At 40.3% G+C, this 15995-nt stretch overlaps 2 protein-coding genes across 4 annotated transcripts in view; one reads left to right on the top strand and one right to left on the bottom strand.

The window, feature by feature from the left end:
* Positions 1-8453, bottom strand: part of LOC306824719 (uncharacterized protein) — a 111213-nt gene extending 102760 nt beyond the window's left edge. Inside the window, exons 1-8 of one of the 3 annotated variants that reach the window (XM_079344990.1) lie at positions 8178-8453; positions 7822-7876; positions 7246-7421; positions 6531-6600; positions 5803-6236; positions 4038-5673; positions 3596-3862; positions 36-470 (exon numbers count right to left, since the gene is read on the bottom strand). In XM_079344990.1, coding sequence (XP_079201116.1) covers positions 36-470; positions 3596-3862; positions 4038-5673; positions 5803-6199 — 2735 coding nt within the window. In that variant the 5' untranslated portion in view covers positions 6200-6236; positions 6531-6600; positions 7246-7421; positions 7822-7876; positions 8178-8453. The remainder of the gene's footprint in view (positions 1-35; positions 471-3595; positions 3863-4037; positions 5674-5802; positions 6237-6530; positions 6601-7245; positions 7422-7821; positions 7877-8177) is intronic. The other 2 variants (XM_079344991.1, XM_079344992.1) reach the window with 2 other exon arrangements.
* Positions 8454-8917: 464 nt separating this feature from the next.
* On the top strand, positions 8918-15982 carry snrnp48 (small nuclear ribonucleoprotein 48 (U11/U12)). The gene is made up of 9 exons (XM_079342852.1): positions 8918-9183; positions 9674-9787; positions 9927-9987; positions 11239-11319; positions 12954-13136; positions 13269-13390; positions 14363-14466; positions 14585-14707; positions 15266-15982. The coding sequence occupies exons 1-9, from the start codon at positions 9037-9039 to the stop codon at positions 15348-15350; spliced, it is 1020 nt and encodes a 339-aa protein (XP_079198978.1). The 5' UTR covers positions 8918-9036; the 3' UTR covers positions 15351-15982.
* Positions 15983-15995: the final 13 nt, after the last annotated feature.

Raw genomic sequence — 15995 nt, 5'->3', positions numbered from 1 at the left:
AACTCAAGCATGATCCAGAAGAGTCATTCATTTACCTGAGCTGTGAGATATGAGGCAGACACTGAAGGAAGCTCCTCACTTCACTCTCTTCATCTGGACAGTTCTTCAGCTTCACTGGAGTCTTCTCTGGTCGGAGTCTCAGCACTTCCAGGAGGATGGAGGTCTTTCTCTTTGAGAGGTTTATGGACCAGACACCATCAGCTGACCCAAAAAGTTGACCCAGTTTTGGAATGACACCTAAACCTCCTCTGGTCTTGACGTGTTGATACAAATCAACAAAAAAGTTATGCAAGTCTTTGTTAACAGAAAACAAAGAGACAAGCTGATACACTACATGTTGAAAGCTCTCTTCTTTGATGAGTGCTGCTTGCAGGCATAAATCCAGTAACAGCTTCTTCTTTTTTCTCTCTAGAGTCCCATGGCCTGGCTCCTGGTCCTCTAGTTCTGGATCTTGGTGGGTCATCCTGAAGCTTCATGATAAACAGATACAGACAAACAGATGTATGAATACACTGACATAGACTGTAAAAGTACTTTAATTACATCAGACCTGTGTCCACCGAGCATTTCTTCCTGAACTCCAGCGTCTTTTTTTCAATTGCTCCCAATTTAGAGAGAGCGTCTGCAGCAGCAGTCACCGACGACAGTAAAAGCTCAGCACCCGCCTTTATGTGCAGCGGCTTAAAGAGCATATTGCAGGTTAAATTTGTTTTTAAATTAATATTTTATATAGTCTGTTAATGGCTGTAAAATAAGTAGGTTATTTTTTTAATATGTTCTACAACACATAAGTGCTCTAATTTAGAGGAGAAAGTGGCTGTTTTTAGCGTAGCTGTTTAGATCTCGCTTTTTTTTCAACAACGCGTCATATGACATAACATAAGGGAGTCGTGTTCTGTTACTCTGCTTTGATCGGCTTTATGCGTCCGTGTATGAATGAATGAATGAAGCCTTTATTGCCCCTGGGGGAACTTGTTTTGCACCGAGAGCATCAAACATTTTACAAACAAACATTTAGAACAAAAGAATGAAAGCACAAAAAACAGGATAAAACATGATTAAAGAGGTGTAATGATACGTGGTAGTGAGTGAGAACAGATGCCTCCCTGCAATAGTTTGTAATTTGCGCGGCGCACATTCGGGTGCACAGTGTAAGTGGCTTGATTATTCAAAGTGTTTTTTGGTGAATTATTCTCACAACCTCAGAAATGATCGAACAGACATGTTGAATATTTCGGCATCAGACACAAAAACGTTTCCTTATTAATGATTTAAATCTCTGGGTGTTTAACATCAAATATTATATACGCAGACAAACATTTAATGATTTGATCTGCTGGAATCCTCTGTTATATTCTCTAGTGTGAGCGTAATAGACACCGGACAGTCTGTATTAATATATGTTTTAACTGCCATAAATATAATTTATGTCATATTGTTTGTTTTTATTTAAATGTTATTTGAAATATTTAATTTAATGTAAATAGGAAATGAGTACGTTACACCTGTTGCGGGGGGGAACAGAAAGTGTGTGACACACACTGAAAGCATGAGGAGAGTACCGGTAATATGAGATGGGTCTCTGTTGTTTTTTGTTTATTAAGCAAACTAAACCTTTTCTTTAAGAAGCAAGATTTTTTGTTATCATTTTTCGTTCGATTCTTTCTCTCCAAGGAGTATGCAGCCAACGAGGTGTGTTTATCAGTTATTGTATTGTTTTATCACCAAAAGTTTCTGTCTATAATTTATGTTAATTAAGCGTCTTTTTTGTATGTAAATTTGACGGTGGATTTAAGTCAACACAAGTGGATTGAAGGTGAAAGCAAACGAAGAATAAATCCATCAGTTGTGAACCAATGGTCCGGTGTATTTCCTGGAGGGAGCGATATATGTAGTCATACGATTTATTATAAATCCAACTCTGTTACAAGAGAGCGTGTGTGTGTCTGTGTGTGCGCAGTGGGGAAAGACGGAACGCGCAGTTTGGAAACGAAACGAAACACAACCTTTACTTCTATCGGTCCTTTATCCCATTAAAACTTTAAACTTTTTGTAGTAGCCTAATATATGTGCACGTATTGTAGAGTGTGTGCGCTGATGTGCATGTTTGTGTGGATTACGTGCGACGTGATCCTGCACCATACACTGTATTTTCTATAACAACGTGAGCACTGGGCTGCATCAGGAATAAACAATAAAGACAAAGTGCTGCATTTGCACAGGCTGTGTAATCGGGTTCTATGTCTGTCTGTCTGTCTCTCTCTCTCTCTCTCTCTCTCACGCACAGCGCGGCACCGTAATACGTTGTACAGATCTGCCGTTTTGACGAGCAGCTCCCATACAATGTAAAGGTGAATGATCGGCACTTGCACCTTCTACAAATAGTTTTTTAATTGATTGAATGTGATTACAAACTTTATATATGCTGATGTGAACACAGCACTCGCCCATATATGGCGAGCTGACACCTGTCACTCAGCAGGACGCCTGCTCCGGGTCTCTCCTCACACCACAGCTTCTCTCCTGAGGCCGTTATTCCTCTAATCCTGCCTGTTTCTGCTCTCTATCACATCTAACAGGTTCATAATAATAAGCCAGCAGACCATTATATGTAAAGGAATACATGTTTTCTTCCTCTTTATTGACAGGAGTGACACTCAGATCCATGATTTTCTATGTTAAACAGACGGGGATTCAGCGGGACTCCCTTATGTTACGTCACAGCCGAATGCGGAAGTAAAAAGCAAAGACTAAAACGTCTCCAGCAGACCCTGTGGGTTATTAATTTCTGAATTTCTTTAAAAACAGTATCGTTAACGTATTTTCCTATGATTAGTTAAGTTTTGTCTTTAACCTGCAACATGCTCTTTAAAAACAGAAAACATTTTACCTCCCTGGGAGCACTGTTGGAGTTGCTAACGCTCTTCGTCTCTCTTTGTATCTCAAATATAAAACAGGCTAAAAAAGAAAAGCAGTGAAGCACATACAGCGGCCGTTCTTAAGAGAGTTTTGTGGGGTCGCCGGTGGCGCAGCGGCAGTGCGCGCGATCCCACGTATTGAGGCTCAGTCCTCGCGCGCGGGCGGCCCGGGTTTGCGTCCAGCCTGTGGCCCATTTCCCGCATGTCTCTCCCCCTTTCCGACTCTATCCACTGTCCTCCCTCTATCAATAAAGGCAAAAAGGCCGAAAACAAAACTTTAAAAAAAAAAAAGAAGAGAGTTTTGTCACAGAGACAAGACGCAAGTGCAACGCTTTAATCCTCACAAGAGCTTCATCAAAGAGTTCCCGAGCGATCAGCAAATGCTTTTCTATCTGAAAAAACACAAGGTGGACACAGGGGCCTTAAGGAGGCTTCAGTCTTCAAGTCGTCTTTAAAAAAAAACAGATTTGGTTTTGCTTCTGTAAACAAATTAAATGATCAATGAAAGGATTAAAAGGAAGAACAAGGTCTTCATTATGACACAGGCTCCATTTTCTCACTACAGTTTGAGTTAGATTATTTTATCCTTTTCTTTGTAACACAAAAATGGATTTTATTATAAAGACAATTGTTGTATGTATGATGGTTTAAAGAAAAAAGGAAAGAAAGCTCCACACCTGAGTGACCTGCCGTCCAGCAAAGCCTCCAGGAGGGACCCACACAGATCTGGGCAGGCAGTAGATTCTCTATTGTCCCAGTGAAGGCAGACATTTATCTTCATGGGATTATTCTGTAGGACATACGCTGCAATTTCAAACAGCTGCTTTTTACCCTGAACTGGAAGGTGCAACTGATTTCCATCAAGGCCGAATAAGCTGAGGTCAATCTTCTTTCCTTCACTGAAAAGAACAATTTTCAACAGCTGTTTGGGCAGAGGGTCACAACTGTGAAAGAAAGAATCAGAGATCAGATCCTCACTATAAAGTAACAGAGGAAAACACACTTTTTTATTCCTACAAACATTTCTACTTGATACGATCAGGGGCTCATTCTGTTATTCAATCTGCTTTATAAGACATGCTGTACACTGAGCATCAATATGACATGTTTAACACATACCACTGGACATTGTTAAGGCATCCATATAGATGTCTCATTCCTTCTTCTGATACACAAACATCTTCAAGGTTCAGCTGTATTTTCTCCTTTGACTGAGCGACCACGTAGGCCACAGCAACGCAAAGATAGGAATCCAAACTCTCATCGCTCAGGTCAAGTTGGTAATCCAGTGTTTCCAGAAAGCTGGTGCACGCGTCAGGACACTGAGACTCAAACAAGCATTGGCATAAGAACAGGATGCCCACATCAAGCCCAGTGTCTTCAGTATGAGCCTCGTCATCCATACACTGGTCAGGTAAAAATGTGCTCATCATTTCCTTAAAGAACCAGTTAGATGTGTTTTTTAACTCCTGAGCTGGAATCAGATGCTCCATCAAACTTGGCCTCTTCTTAGTCAACAATCGACACATGAAAGGGAGCAAATGTTTCATGTGCTTCCTCTCCTCTGTGAGGCATTGCTGAAAAACCTCCCTAATCTGATCTGGATTCTTCAAGAGCCACACTGCTGCAAAAAACTCCTGCATTGTGTAATGCAGAAAAGCGTATATTGTTGTGGTCTCAGTTGGAGCCACTTTGATATTCAGTGGTTTCAGGAAGGAAAGGACACAGCTGTCTTCACAGTGCAGGTCGGTCAAGCTCACAGTTTTTTCTTCACTTGCATGAAAAGCAGCCTCAGCCAAAGTCAGTAGATCCGCCCTCTTCTCCTTGATTAAGGTGTTGAGATTTTTAGGCTTTTTGTTGCTGCTTGTTTGAAGACAAAAACGAACAATGTTGATGTATATTTCAGTCATACTGCCTGGCTGTGGTGAGTCTTCTGGAGTCTCAGATAACAAACAGACAGACACCATCAGTGCGTACATCGGGACATGACAAAGAGTTAACAACTCCAGGTTGCTGCAAACCTTTTGTTCCATGCCAGGAATCGCAGAGAAGTATTTTTTAATGGTCTGCTCACTGAAGCCTTTCACTTCCACTCTGTGAAAGTCTCCAGAAAAGAAGTCTTTCTCGTCATCTGGTCTGCAGGTTATGATGACCTTGGCATTCGGAAGGAGGTCCTTCTTTACAATTCTCTTCACCACTGAGGAAGAGAGATCTGTGATTCCATCAAAAACAACGGTCACGTTGTCAGAGTACTTCTTCATGTCCTGAAAGACTTCTTCTTTGTCTTCATCTGGTTCACTGTATGCGCTGAAAAGAAGTTCCTCCAGGCTCATCCCATCTTTGACGAGTGATGTCTCCCTCATGTCAAAGTAAAACATGTAATCAAGCTCCCCGCTGTCTTTTTGTGCCCATAGTTTTAACATTTCATGACTGAGTGCTGTCTTTCCAATTCCAGGCTTCCCAACAAGGACGATGTTTTTATATGTTTTCAGCAGATCACTGGGGGAGATTTCTGGTCTGTCCTCAGGGATGTATTTCCTGAGCTTTTTAGGGCGACTCAGTTTGCTCTTTTGCTTCTTAACTTTCTTTATTTTGGATGGAGAAAGTCTTGTTTGTGTGTCTAATACAAGTGGACTGTATGACAGATCGGGCATGTGGACTTCAAACTGATCTTTGTCTCTCCTCCAAAATTCCTTTGAACTTTTTTGTGCTTTTGACTTCAACTTTTCTTTGTATCTGTGGCCCGATCTCAGGCCTGAAAAACATTAAACACGGTGAGTGAATAAATGAGTGATGCTTCAAAAGTCACATATTTGTATATAGACAAATTTAGGTTCATTATCTTACATCATTTAAAATCAATCACAGTTCTGCTTCAAAATACCTTGGCAGTAGTTTAGATCCATCTCTGTGTCCTCCTTGAAAGGAAAGCAGCTGACTATGTGGTACAGGTCAAACTCTTTAGTCCCATTCAATGCTTCAGTCGTTCTCTCAGGGAGAGAAGACATCCTCCCAGAGGTCCTCCTAAGCATTGTGTCAATAACCTTCAGGAGTTTTTCGCAGGCTGCTTCCCCCTTCTTAATGACTGAGTCCAGTATTGCTCTTGATTTTTGATAGTCATCTCTCTCTGCCTTTATTTTACTGACCTCTTCATCACCGAAAACTCCATGGTCGTTTAAATTCTCCACAATCACTGAGACCCCGAGATTCTTTAATTCTCTCACAAGGTGGTGTCTGTTTTCTCTGATTAGATCTAAAGCGGACTGTCTTGAACTCGCCATTTGTCCTCACTTCTCCTCACAGACCCTCCTTCACGATCTGTAGAACAAAGGAAGAGGTAAAATAAAATATACAATCCTCATGCATATTTATTCTTAAGACAATGTTTATAAAATAGTTTCTTCATCAGTTGCAGGCTTGTTATTGGTCTGTCCAATCATTCAGATCTAACGACTATAAGAAATGACGCCTAACTATCTCCAACTATTCTTACTCCTCTCTCACCAAAGTGTCCTGTCCCAGCTTAAAGAAGACCTCAAATGCACAGGAAGTTAAAATGATTGGCTGGACCACATCACACACAGACTGTTTATCAGACAGAGAGAAACTTACACAAAGGCCTCAAAATGTCAACTGAAGAAAAACTCCATCTGCTGTCTGGAGCCAGTGGAGGATGATTGTCCTGAGCACAAGAGAAACAAAAAAGAACTAATTAGGAACTGTACTAATAATTTATGGTAGTAAAATGGGTGTTTATTATTTATCTTAATTATTCATTTAAAATGTATTAGGGAGCTAGCCAGAGCCAATATGGCGGCTGCAGAGCTAACATTAATTCTGCATCATGAGGTGCAATGAAGTGCCTCCACAATCTGACAGTAGACAGTCCCTACTCTCCGTGCTGTATACTTCCAGTACCTACTGTTGCACAGTATGCTGATATTTGTTCCTACTTTGTCTGATTCATTCAGAGTGGAAGTGGTTTTGCTAACATTTACTCAAACTTGACTTGTATCACAGTATTGTAATGTGTCATATCGCTTCTGCTTTTGCACAGCACCCTGCACTCTGTATGACTTTATGACCTTTACAGTATTGTTGTCAGCTACTCATGTATAAATATTGTGCCTTTCCTTTGTTCGAGGTTCTTCCTTCGTGACTGCTGACCTGTGCGTTGGACAGCGGGAAAGAAACCTCAACTGAGTGCATTTTTACATTACCTTTGATCAACCTGCAATAAACCAGCTTTTGATTTTATCTCATCCGGCATCGATCCTTCTTTCAGATTAGACGACACAGCTTTATTTTATTGACGCCCCCTTCTTACTTTTTTGACTTACCTGTCCTCTGTGTCCACATCTTCTAGTCTACGGTCCACAGAAATCCTACAGTTTCTTATTTTCAGGTTTGAATCTGAGGGAGCAGAGTCTTCACAAATCCAACCACAGTTCCGAACAACGAGCTTCTGATAGTTACTTCCACTTTCGCTGCAGACGTCACTTCCTGTTTTCACAATAAAGCAGAAAACCAAAGACATGAAAAAAAAACATTTACAGCAGTGTCTGCATCGTTTTGTTTCTCTCTTGACTAACTTTTTCATTTGCAAAAACATTCATGAGTGACTAGATAGATAGATAGATAGATAGATAGATAGATAGATAGATAGATAGATAGATAGTTTAAGTTAGAAAATAAAAACATTTAAATTACAAAAAGTTCACTCATACAAATGTTTACTTTGCTTCAACATAATAACGGACAATCTGTTGTTTTTTTTAACATAACTGCCATGAATCTATTTTTAAGTATTTAATATGAAAAAGACTTCAATGTAAAATGCTTAACAGCACTGATAAAATGAACAAACTACAGCATTTCCCCAAACAGAAAATACAAAACATACCTGTCAGACGAACACAACATGTGATTGGTGATGATGGTACAGCACAGCTCCATCCCTGTACATTAAAACAAGATTACAATCAATACACCGAAACCAACGCAGACGATATTTAAATTAGCCGTTGGAATTTAAACGGAAGTGCACGAGACCATACAGTTAGCTACTACTGTAATTAGCACACTTAGCAGGTAAACTTTACTAAACAAAACAATTTTAACCACAAATGACAATTCAACAACACTCACAAAACGTGACAAGACTACTTATGTGTCACATAAAATACATTTTGATATGGATAAAATTACTTGTATGTCTTAGTATTTACAACATGTCACGGAGCTGTTTAAAGTACGTACCGTAACTGAAAACATCAACCAGCCAAGTAGACCAACTGACAAACCCAAACCTTTATAATCACCTATGACGCATGATCTGAGAATGACGCTTGTTTACTGAACTGGTTTCTCAGTTTCACTCCTTCTTTTTACCCTCTATGGTGTGTACCAGTCCGTTTTATCATTTGGGGCGTTGTTTGTATGTATGTGCATTATGTTTTTTAAGGTTTGCATTTTACGTGTATTTGATCATTTGATTTTCATGTGCACGTCCTGTCTGTGCTCTACAAACAAAAATCCGTCACACAACTGTTCAATTTGTTCTGAGTGTGGAGAAATTACATGCAATTTTTTATGGAAACAAAGTATTTAAAAAAACATGATGATAACATGCTTGAGTGTCTAAAAACATTATTTACCTCGCTGTTAAAACAGATAAAAACAAAAAAAAATCTAACAGGAACAAAATTAACAATGTAACATAAAATGACAATTTAAAGAAGACCACCTTGATTTGCCAAAAGACAAAAAAAAAAACACGTTTTACAATAGAAATCAAAAATAAAATCCCAGTGGTTTTCTTTAACAAATCAATTTTTGAATTGCAAAATGTTTTAGCCTATTTTATTTGACTGTTGTCATTCATTTATTAGATTGTATTTGATGGTATTGCATTGCGTTATACTTACAGTCTATGGTTACACTGCATTAAATTGATGGACTTCAACTACCAGCATGCATTGTTTTATTTTCCCGGTTAACGCTCAGTCCTACGTCATAATCTCGCGCACGCAGAACATGGCTGACCTCGGTGCAGCTAAAACGGAACGCTGATGATTTCGGGGTGAATTTTCTTCTAACCTGGACATATAACTTGAAAATGTGTGACTCCCTTCAAACACAAACCCTCCAGGAGCGACTGGACCGTCTGCAGGAGCTGACAGAGTTCACGGAAAACTGCAGAAAGCAGCTGAACGACGTGTTTGAAACGTTGGGATGGTCGCTGGATCACAAAGACTCAAAACAAGTAGGTTGATGATATAACGTTTATTTAACAAATCTCCTCAAAAGAAAGATTAACCTTTGGTTTAATAACTATACTGTGGGTGTTTTTATGTACAAGCTCATTTATTAAAAGCTTTTTATTACCGAGCTTTAGGGTTAACGGTATTTTAAAGAAAGCTAACTGTAACGGTTGACGTTTTGAAATAGTGAACCGTTGACGTACGTGAGGTCATTATTAAAGCTCGACATTCGTGACGTCAGCTCACGCGTGTAAAGGTGTCTTAATATTTCCACGAAATGAATATTTTTTGGGCGGTTTTATCTTTACTTTGAGAGAACGGACAGTGGATAGAGAGTGAGGAATAACATGCAGGGAAGAAGCCGGATTCGAACCCGAACTGTCCGCTTTGACGACGACAGCCTGTCTACATAGGACCAAGTTGTTTCACATAACTAACTTGCACTATTTTATGCTTACATCTTGCTTTTTTTTCTTTCTTGTGTTTTGTCAGGATGAAATGGAGCTGTGTCCATATGACTCTGACCACAGAGTCCCCACCGGGAGCATGGAGAAACACAAAGCCTTCTGCCGCCTCAGAAAGATGGGCTACACAGCTGAAGAGCAGGTAATATACAGTACATAGCTCTGTTATTAACTAGAGTAGTAGTCCTTCAGAGCAAGACGCCTTGTGATCAGTACTTAAACTCAAACCTGTACTTGGATCATGAAGAGAGCAATAAACTTTTTTTTTCACTCTGTTGCAGGCGGACATGGTCGACCCCTCGGTGTGTTATGAAAACAGCAGCGTGAGAAGCTTTATGATGGGTGAGTCATTATTGATAACTGGTATTGTAAATCCAAGGTGAGTTAATCAAGGCCGAGTGCACAATGACATTTAAATAGACATTAGATAGAAGTGTTTTCAGCATTACAGTTTCATTGTCGGTTGACGTTGTTCGTTGGCTCCTGACAACACCACCGCTCTGCTTGTTGTCTGTCAGGGGGAGGGGGAGGGATAGTCCCTCGTATTGTTGCTTTAAAAGCTTTCAGAGCTCCAAAGATGAGCTCATAAAGGATCAAGATATCATGTTTAAAAATTATGTTTACCAGTTTTTTGATCTGATGGCAGGTATTATTCTTGTTTTAAAGAAAACGATAGAAAATATACCGTAAATTCTGGGCTATAATCCGCTACTTTTTGGTCACAGTTTGAACACTGCAGCTTTTACAACGATGCGGCTTATTTATGGATTTTTCTTGGGGGACAATGAGCTTGTGCCGCAAAAACATTTGACCTCATCACATCGGATATTAATATCAGTCATTTTGTGCTTCATGCACGCACCCTCATCATGGAAACACACGGAAAAATACATATGATGCAGCTTTCAAGTTAACGGCGATCGAGCTGGCTGTCAAAGAAGCTAACAGAGCTGCTGCACGTTAAGATGACACTGACAGCGACAACAGAGACTGAGGAAGTGAGTAATGAAGTCATTCTGAGGCAGTGAATGGATGGACTTTTTCCTGTGAAATGTATTACTGTAATCTTTTTCATCAGCCGTGTTACAGACAGCCGTGTTGTTCGATAAAGGATTTCCACTAGGCTTCGTATTTGCGGATGTTACCGTTAGCCTACGTATTTAATTAAAAGTTAAAACAATGTTTTTGTGTCGCGTCTTTCTGTGTAAATAGCTCTGTTACAACGTGGACACCTGCGGCTTATAATCAAGTGTGGCTTCTATATGTACAAATACATTTATTTATTTTTAACCGGTGCGGCTTGTATCCAGGTGTGCTCAATAGTCCAGAATTTACGGTACTGCTCAAGAACAGTTACATCTCTCATTATGAATCCAAAATTGTTCAATGGCACATTATATTGTATTTTAAAAACATAAAACAGCAACTATCTGCCTCGTCCGTTCAGCCATTTCTGATCTTAAACTCCTCCTTATCAAAGCAAAAGTAAATTAATTCATTAGTGTTTGATTACAGATGTGAAAGGTTTTTCTGGTTTGAAAAAACACTCTGCTGACACGTCTTTATGCTCGTCTATTTTTCTCCTCCATGCAGACAAATCCACCCAGCACCAGGTGATCCTGCAGGCCAGATCATCTGCTCCGCTGATGAAGATGGAAGGAGTCTTCTGGCAAGGTGAGCTTCAAGTCTAACTGTTCATTTTCTCCTGACGCGTTCATGCTGACCATCCTGATCAGACGTTAACATTTCTATTCAACATAAAGTCACCCACTACATGTTCTCAATTCAATATGAAATACTCCTACAGTGCAGTGTCACTGACTGAACACTAGATGTCACTATAGGATCGACAGACTCATCATTCATCTTTTTGTTCACAACACACACGTTCTTAAAGTACCCCCTCTATATAACCACCAGTTAAAGATACTGCTTCAGTCATTTTAAAACATAATGTTGTTGAATTGTCACATTTTATGATGTGATTGTGTTTTGCTGATGTGTAATCCATGTGTTGTGTGTTCTGTTTGCAGCGACAGGGGTGAGTATTAGAGAGGAGCTGCTGCTCTGGTTCAGGCTTTCCTGATCACGTGTAGTATCCTTTAACATCATATCCTTTAAGACAATTGTTCTGAGCTGACACACACACACACACACACACACAGTAAACTCTTTTTTTCCCTTTACGTTTGGGGGAAAAATGTCGCTACATCCAGACTTATTGATTAACTTCAAAGTAGATGAAAGCGAATAAAAGGTTGTTTTTTTTTTTTTTTTTTTTTTTTTTTTTTTTATGGATGTCCGAATATTAAAATCACTTACTGGAGTTCACTGCTCAACAAATTCTAAAAACAAACCCAAAACATTTAGCAAACTGCTTTCTGTTGAACAGAAGAGAAATCACTGGCAGACTTACTTTGGACGCGTTTACAGCTGACCTTCCTGAAACTGTTTCCATTGATCCCATAAGAGTCGGGTGTAATGTTTCTCTGTCGATGTGTGGGAAATGTTTCAGGAAGGAACATCCAGGAGGTGCTCATTACATTTTAGCCATGCAGTGAAGGGGAGTAAATATAAATCTTTTCTGTGATATGTTGTTAGTATGCTGGGGTATACAAGTCTGGCCTAAACTTCTGTTAGAAAGACTGCAGCAATCCAGGAGTTTCTTCAATCGTCTTTAGTTGTAATCCAAAATGATACAAATCTCAATGCAGCTTAATTAGTTGTTTTCTAAAGGAAATAAACAAGGAAAACAAATGTACTGTCAATCAAAGGCTGTTTACAATCAAACATAAATAGATCAGTAAACTGAAAAATCACAGGCATACATGTGACCAAACAATACAGCATAATGTCCAGCAGAGGTCTCCCTATTACAAAGAACACAGCACATGTTATCAAAGCTCGTGCTAGATTGACATTATAACAAATAACGATTTGTTACCATAAATGTAAAAGAGTGGCAAACGCCAACAACATAAAGGTCACACCCTACATAAATGTCGACAACAAACTTACAGTTTTATAGACGCACAACTGCTGGAAATTCCTGACAAAAACAGCGACAAACTGCCTGTTTGCATCGCAGCACAACTCTGAACGAAGCATGTCGATGACGTCATGGTTCTCGAGGTGCGTTTAATGACAATCTCGCGAAAGCCAGCATTGCGGAGCAGGGAATTTGCACACTTTCTGATCAGGAACTTCCAGATAAGATGGGTTACACATGGCGGGTTGTGTTTACGACATGATGATGTGTAATTGAGCTTTCTGTAAAGCAGATTAAAACCTTCCTGCTCCTCTATCAGGTCAGTACTCCGGCCAGCCTGTCGACGTGCCTCAGAACCATCAGCGTGCGCTGTGTGACCTCACCGTGGCCGACCGATTGGCTCTGTACGATCATGTGGTCGGCGTCTTCAGCCAACAGAGGGACGCTGCCTTGTCCAGCAACGATGACCTCTACGTAGATTTGGTGTCCAAACTGAAGAAGGGTAAGCCTTGAATAGTAGACGAAAAAATCAAAGATTCATGATTATCTGTTTTTAGCTTTGGATGAATAAAGGCGGTGATTTGAAGAAGATGATTTAGCCTGACACTCCGGTTCAATGAGTGTTTGTGTGAAGGTGATGAACAGAACGAACCGAAGACTCACCTTGAGCTCATGGCAGAGATGAGGGACTACAAGAGGCGGCGTCAGTCCTACCGAGCCAAAAACGTCCACATCACTAAGAAGTCCTACACCGAGGTACAAGCTAGCGTCTGCTGCTTCTTTACCCACAATGCACTGCCTAGATTGATCAAATGTGAGCTCAATCACTCTAAATGGATATCATTTCCTGTTGACCTGCTCTTCACATCTCCAGGTTTTAACAGGTTTAAACACTTAATAATCACCAGGGGATCAACAGGTTATTCTGTTGTTTCTAAACCTCGGTGCTGATTGAATATCGGGTCAAACTGCTCCAGAAGATTTCTTTATTCTTCAAATGGTAAAATAACCTTTGATGGTTTATGTATCTGGTCACAGTAAATCCATTAAAGGGGCCTGTTTTTGTCACTGACAGGCTCAGATTGTTATTTAACAACATCACAGGAAGGATTCCTGCTCAGATCTCTGCCCTTTATGGGGTGCAGGTTTTTTATTTTAAACCAGACCTATCTGTCCCAATCTTCAAAACCACCAGACTCAAATAAGAGTAAATGTACCTTGTTTGTTTTCTGCTGCCACAGTTGGTTAGATTGTGGGTTAAAAAAAATCCTGAATTCTCTTTTTAAAGTTTTTAAAATAGAAAATAAGTCGGGAGCCATTTCCGGTTTATTTCTCTCAGACTTCTCTCCTCCAGCCTCCTGCTGTTTTTAACTGCATGAAATCCGAGTGAGCAGAAGTGAGAACTCACCTGAAGCGAGTGGGAGGGGGTGGTGATGTTTATATCATGCTCAGTGCACGACCATAGTGTCTGCACGCCACCTCTCCATGCACGTAATGAACCTGCTGCGTTCTGTTTCCTGTTCTCCTCCAAGACAAATATTCTTATAGTGTCTTCAAGTGGACTCTGTTGCTTCGTCCACCACTTCTGTCTTGTTCCTTTACCGCGTCCTAAAGAGATGGTCTCCTGCTGTGAGCTCCATGAGCGAACAACCAAATGTATGTTCTTTGTAAAACAAAAGTAAAATAGTGTAAATTTAGTGATGTGAGTTCCTCGTGATCTCCCTGCAGGTGATCAGAGAAGTGATAAACGTCCACTCAGCAGAGCTCACCAGACAATGGAGAGAGGAGGAGCACGAGGAGGAGTCGGCAAGATCTGAGCCCGCCTCCAGCAGGTGCAGACACTCTGAGCCCTGTTCTCCTGCTGATAATAATAATCACTTTCTGATTCTTTGCTGCTGTTGATTTGACGGATCAGATCAGAGTGAGGTCTTAATGTTTTGTGTCCATCAGGCGCCGACTGGATGAAAAGCGCTCTGGGTCATCGGAGTCTCGTCAGTCCCACAGCAGACGCCATCACAGCCGGGAACGAAGCCAAGACAGAGAGAGCAAAAAGAAGAGGAAGAAGAAGGACAGGTGAGAAAGGACGAGGACAAAAAGAGATCCGACCACTTAGACATTTAATCAATCCAAATGGGAAACCTTATTTTTTATAAAGCCTTTAAAACCAATTAATAATTAACAGATACAGAGGATGAAATCCACAATGAAGCGGTTGTGGGTTCGAGTCTGACCTCTGTCCTGTCTGGATTTCTGACTCTATCCACGATCCTAGCTTTTCTTGTCTTTTATTCTGTGACATGCTTCGAAGTGTCTAAGGTCCAAACTGCATCATTTTTCAACTTACAAATCTGATTGGTTGAGAAACAGCGAGGGGTTGGTGTTTGGTCCTGAACCTGGATCTTTTTGAAAAGACGGTTCCTGTGTCGTACAATCTAAAGAGGCATCTAATGCCTCACCTGAAAAAATGAAAATAATGCAACCAGTGTAAAGACTTCAAAGTATACAGTCCATGTGTTTTCCTTTGATCTCAGTATTTAGTGGATTTATAAAACAGATTTATTGGTCAGAATTGATTATTGGAAAAACAGACTTTTTTGTGAAAGCACCAAAATGTTACTTTTCTTTTGTTAGGGATTCCCGATCTCCCGAAGACCGACACCACGACAGGAAGAAGAAGAAAAAGAAGAAGAAAGACGAGAGGGAGAAAGGGAAGTGAGGGTGCTCCATCAGAGGAGGTCAAAGGTCACTGTGGCCTCGTAGGTCAAAGGATATCGGGTGTGATGACGTTTTATGGTTACTTACCGACCAGGGGATTCTGGGAAAAAAGACCAGTGAATAAAGATTTTGTTTCTGAATCAACAACAAAAACATTTTGGATCTTTTTACGCTTCAGAATCCTTTCAGATTTATAGATGTAATACATGTGCATTTTATTTTGTAAATAAATATTTGCCAGCTGTATTTAGGCCCCGCCCACTTCCCCCGATTCACTGGAAGTAACAGACTGAAGGGAATGTTAGACAGGCGTGCCATAGCTGACGCGCTTTCATCACGGGGTCAAAGGTGACTTTTGTTCAGGCTTCATATTTTCCTCTGTTCAACTGTTGGACACAAAAAAGAAAAGCTCCTTAAGAATCCTGAAAATCAAATTTGGGTTTCAGAAGTTTGATGTTTGATTCTTATTCTATTACGGAAAACGAAAAGTTAAAATGTGCAGGTCAGCCTCTCAAATCTACATATGATTGAAGTTTCAGATTCAGACGACTTTATTTATCCCCGAAGGTCAACTGACGTCCGTTTTCATAAAGGACAAACCTGCCAAACAGCCTCTAATATTGTTTGGAAGAAGAAGAAAAACTCC

Source organism: Symphodus melops (assembly GCF_947650265.1).
Source record: "Symphodus melops genome assembly, chromosome: 5".
NCBI classification, from domain to species: domain Eukaryota; kingdom Metazoa; phylum Chordata; class Actinopteri; order Labriformes; family Labridae; genus Symphodus; species Symphodus melops.
Note: the sequence above shows the minus strand (reverse complement) of the source record. Positions and strands in the feature narration are given on the sequence as shown.